Consider the following 3,077-nt stretch of genomic DNA (forward strand, 5'->3'; position numbering starts at 1 on the left):
TTTTTTTTTTTTTTTTTTTTTTTTTTTTTTTTCACCAACGATGCCATACTATGCGGTAGCTAAAGGAAGAAATTCTGGTGTTTATTCAAACTGGAATGATTGCAAGAGTCAAGTGAATGGGTATAGTGGTGCTTCGTTCAAGAAGTTTGATACTGCTGCTGAAGCTAGCGCATTTGCGTCTGGTGGTGGTTCAAGTGGCAGTGGTGCTGGTCGTGGTGCTGGTCGTGGTGCTGGTCGTGGTGCTGGGTCATCGTCGTCATCGGCAGCGTCTTCTTCTTACGGAGGTGGCTATGGGGGAAGCTATGGAATCAGCTCAAGCTCAAAAGTTACCAAGCCATCCACCAGCAGCCCCTCCTCGTCCTCCTTCTCCTCATCCAAATCTCAACCCAAAACATACAAAATTTACGTTGATGGAGCATCAAGAGGCAATGGTCAATCCAAATCCGCACCTTCAGGCTATGGTGTCTACCACGGACCTGGAAACTCGCGCAATGCAGCAGTTGGGTTACACGAAGTTGACGATGTCAGCAAACACGCGCCAACCAATCAACGTGCAGAGTTGCACGCGATCAAACACGCATTGACTGACATAAAGTCCGATTTGAAGAGTGGCAAATCGTCATCAACCAAGTACGAGATCCATAGTGATTCGAAATATGCTATTCAATCAGTCAATGAGTGGAGTGACAAGTGGCTGAAGAATGGGTGGAAGACATCGACTGGGCAGCCGGTTGCTAATTCGGACTTGATTAGAGATGCGGTCCAGTTGAAGAATGAGATCAATGATTTGCATCGTGAGCGGAATTGGCAACCTTTGGAGTTTCATCATGTTAAGGGCCATTCTGGAGATGTGGGTAATGACGCTGCTGATCGGTTGGCCAATCAAGGAGCTGATAAGATGGCAAGATAGGGGATGCTTTGTTGATCTGATTTCTTGAAGAGATGCTGATAAGATTTGGCAAATCAGAGGTCTGCTTTAGTTAAAGCACTTTTTTTTTTTTATCTCACGGTTAAGTTGGTATTATACAACCTATATAATTCACTTTTATTGTTCTCTTTTTGTAAATCTTCCCAATTTGGCCATCTTGGCAATCGTCTTCAACACTCTCACCTGCTTGAAATGCCACTGCACCCCCCATTCCACTAACCAAAATGGCAAAAATCTACTAACCCAATGCAAGAAATACGCTCTGGCTCCATGGTACAAGTTGAACCCAGGATCTCTCCATCTCATCAAATCGCGCACCACTTGTTTAGCGTACTTTTGAGGCGACACATTCAAATCACGACTCATCATAGCTGATGCGTTTATGGAATCATAGACGCCAGGCACATCATAGTATGAATCGCCAATGGTACTGCATACGTTGGCGTCACATATGGCAGTGTCGACACCACCGGTAATGACTGAGTGGACCCTGACTCCAAATGGCGCCATTTCTCCATGTAAAGTTTGGGCATAAGCGTCAATTGCCGCCTTGGTTGCATTGTAAGCCGAGACCCACGAGAGTGGGACTCTAGCTGCCACTGACGACGTAAACACAATGGTTCCCCTGGTGTTGATCACCATTGGAGCAAACCATTTCGTCATGTTGATGTGGCCAAGCACATTGACTTGGAAAATCTTGTCCAATTTCTCCTCATCAATCTCAATGGCAGGTCCAGCAATCGAGATCCCGGCATTATTGTACAAAATCAGTAATTGGTTATTGGTGATTTGCTTGATTTTGGCATGGGCAGACTTGATGCTGTTGATGTCGGTGATGTCCAATGGGATGGAAATGAGACCGTACTCTTGTTCCAATGGCTTTTGGCCATACAAGACTGGTTCTGGAGAGCACCCAATTACTGTGTATCCGCGCTTCAGTAATTCGACAGCCAAATTGTATCCTATTCCGGAGGATGCGCCTGTGATTAATGCGTATTTAGGCATTTCTTGGGTATCTGTGCGTGTGTGTATGTGCGTGTGTGTGTAGAGGAGGGATAAAGAGAGGATCTAAATTTTGGACAATAGGTTTGTCAAATGAATTGGTGGTTATTATAGATAGTTGGTTATCATAATGTTTTCAGGATATCTTTCTTTTTTTACGTGCGGGGGAAGAACTGCGAAAATGGGCTCTGCTGTTAATTTTTTTTGATATTTTTTTTTTTGTTGAGTGAAACACATGTGAAGTATGTTCCTTTAGAAACAACTGGGTAGTAGTAGGTGGGAGAGATTAAGTTAGTTTTGCACTGCACTAGTAGAATGCTTTTGGGGTCAATCCGAGATGAAAGAGAATTGAACGCAGTTGTATTCAAGATCCACTGAATTACTGCTTTGTTTTTATCCTCTTGTGCAGAATGTGTGTTGTGACAAGTTACCGCTTTTTTTTTTTTGCAACTTCGACTAAAACTATCTCTCTTGTGTGTTCTTCTACGACAATAGTAACATCACTAATGGTAGGTACAGTTCATAGCTTTGAGTTTCTACTGTAAGCATGTTTTAGTTATATAATTGGCCACTACCCCTATGCCAAATTGAAAACAAAGTTTGTGTGTGCAAATTAATTTTATCAAAATAGTTGCAAAAAGAAGAAAACACCCGCTTTTCACTCAATAGTGCCATCATTGAAGTGGCAAAAACCAATCCTGAGCTACGTGGGGTTGAAGGTGTAGTCTGAAATAGATAAGCATAGCGTTACTTTACATTAGCAGGACGGTTGTGAAAATTACTCCCCGTGAAATTGATAGAATGGAAGTATATTCCAAAGTTTATGTACTCTTGAGATTTAAATTGAGAAATGATGCTGAAGGCTAACCTGCAAGCCAAGCAGTCTTGACAGGGAACGCCTACTATTTTGATATCATAGTGGCTATCACATGGGTAGAGTAGCTGAACTTGGTAGCATTTTCACCAACTTGCATTGGTACTGCATATTGACATACACTACCCCTATTTTTTTTTCACAATGTTTTCCTTGTTTGTCAGAGTAAGTACAGTCGTCGTTTTATTCTTTTATTTCATACTAGTGCGACATAATAATTCATACCAACGCGACATTTATTATTCATACTAAAGCGACATAAATTTTTCAAAC

The 3,077-nt window shown here is 42.1% G+C and overlaps 2 protein-coding genes across 2 annotated transcripts; one reads left to right on the forward strand and one right to left on the reverse strand. All coding sequences in view use genetic code 12, as the record gives it.

Annotated features, from left to right (window-relative positions):
• Window positions 1-40: 40 nt before the first annotated feature.
• KGF57_001780 (RNA-DNA hybrid ribonuclease) lies at window positions 41-910 on the forward strand (the record flags this gene model as incomplete). The annotated part of the gene is made up of 1 exon (XM_051751022.1): window positions 41-910. One exon carries the CDS (start codon window positions 41-43, stop codon window positions 908-910), a length of 870 nt encoding a protein of 289 aa, XP_051609754.1.
• Window positions 911-1,045: 135 nt separating this feature from the next.
• On the reverse strand, window positions 1,046-1,933 carry AYR2 (Ayr2p; the record flags this gene model as incomplete). The annotated part of the gene is made up of 1 exon (XM_051751023.1): window positions 1,046-1,933. One exon carries the CDS (start codon window positions 1,931-1,933, stop codon window positions 1,046-1,048), a length of 888 nt encoding a protein of 295 aa, XP_051609755.1.
• Window positions 1,934-3,077: the final 1,144 nt, after the last annotated feature.

Source organism: Candida theae, assembly GCF_024610275.1.
Source record: "Candida theae strain CBS 12239 chromosome Unknown scaffold30, whole genome shotgun sequence".
Taxonomy (NCBI): domain Eukaryota; kingdom Fungi; phylum Ascomycota; class Pichiomycetes; order Serinales; family Debaryomycetaceae; genus Lodderomyces; species Lodderomyces theae.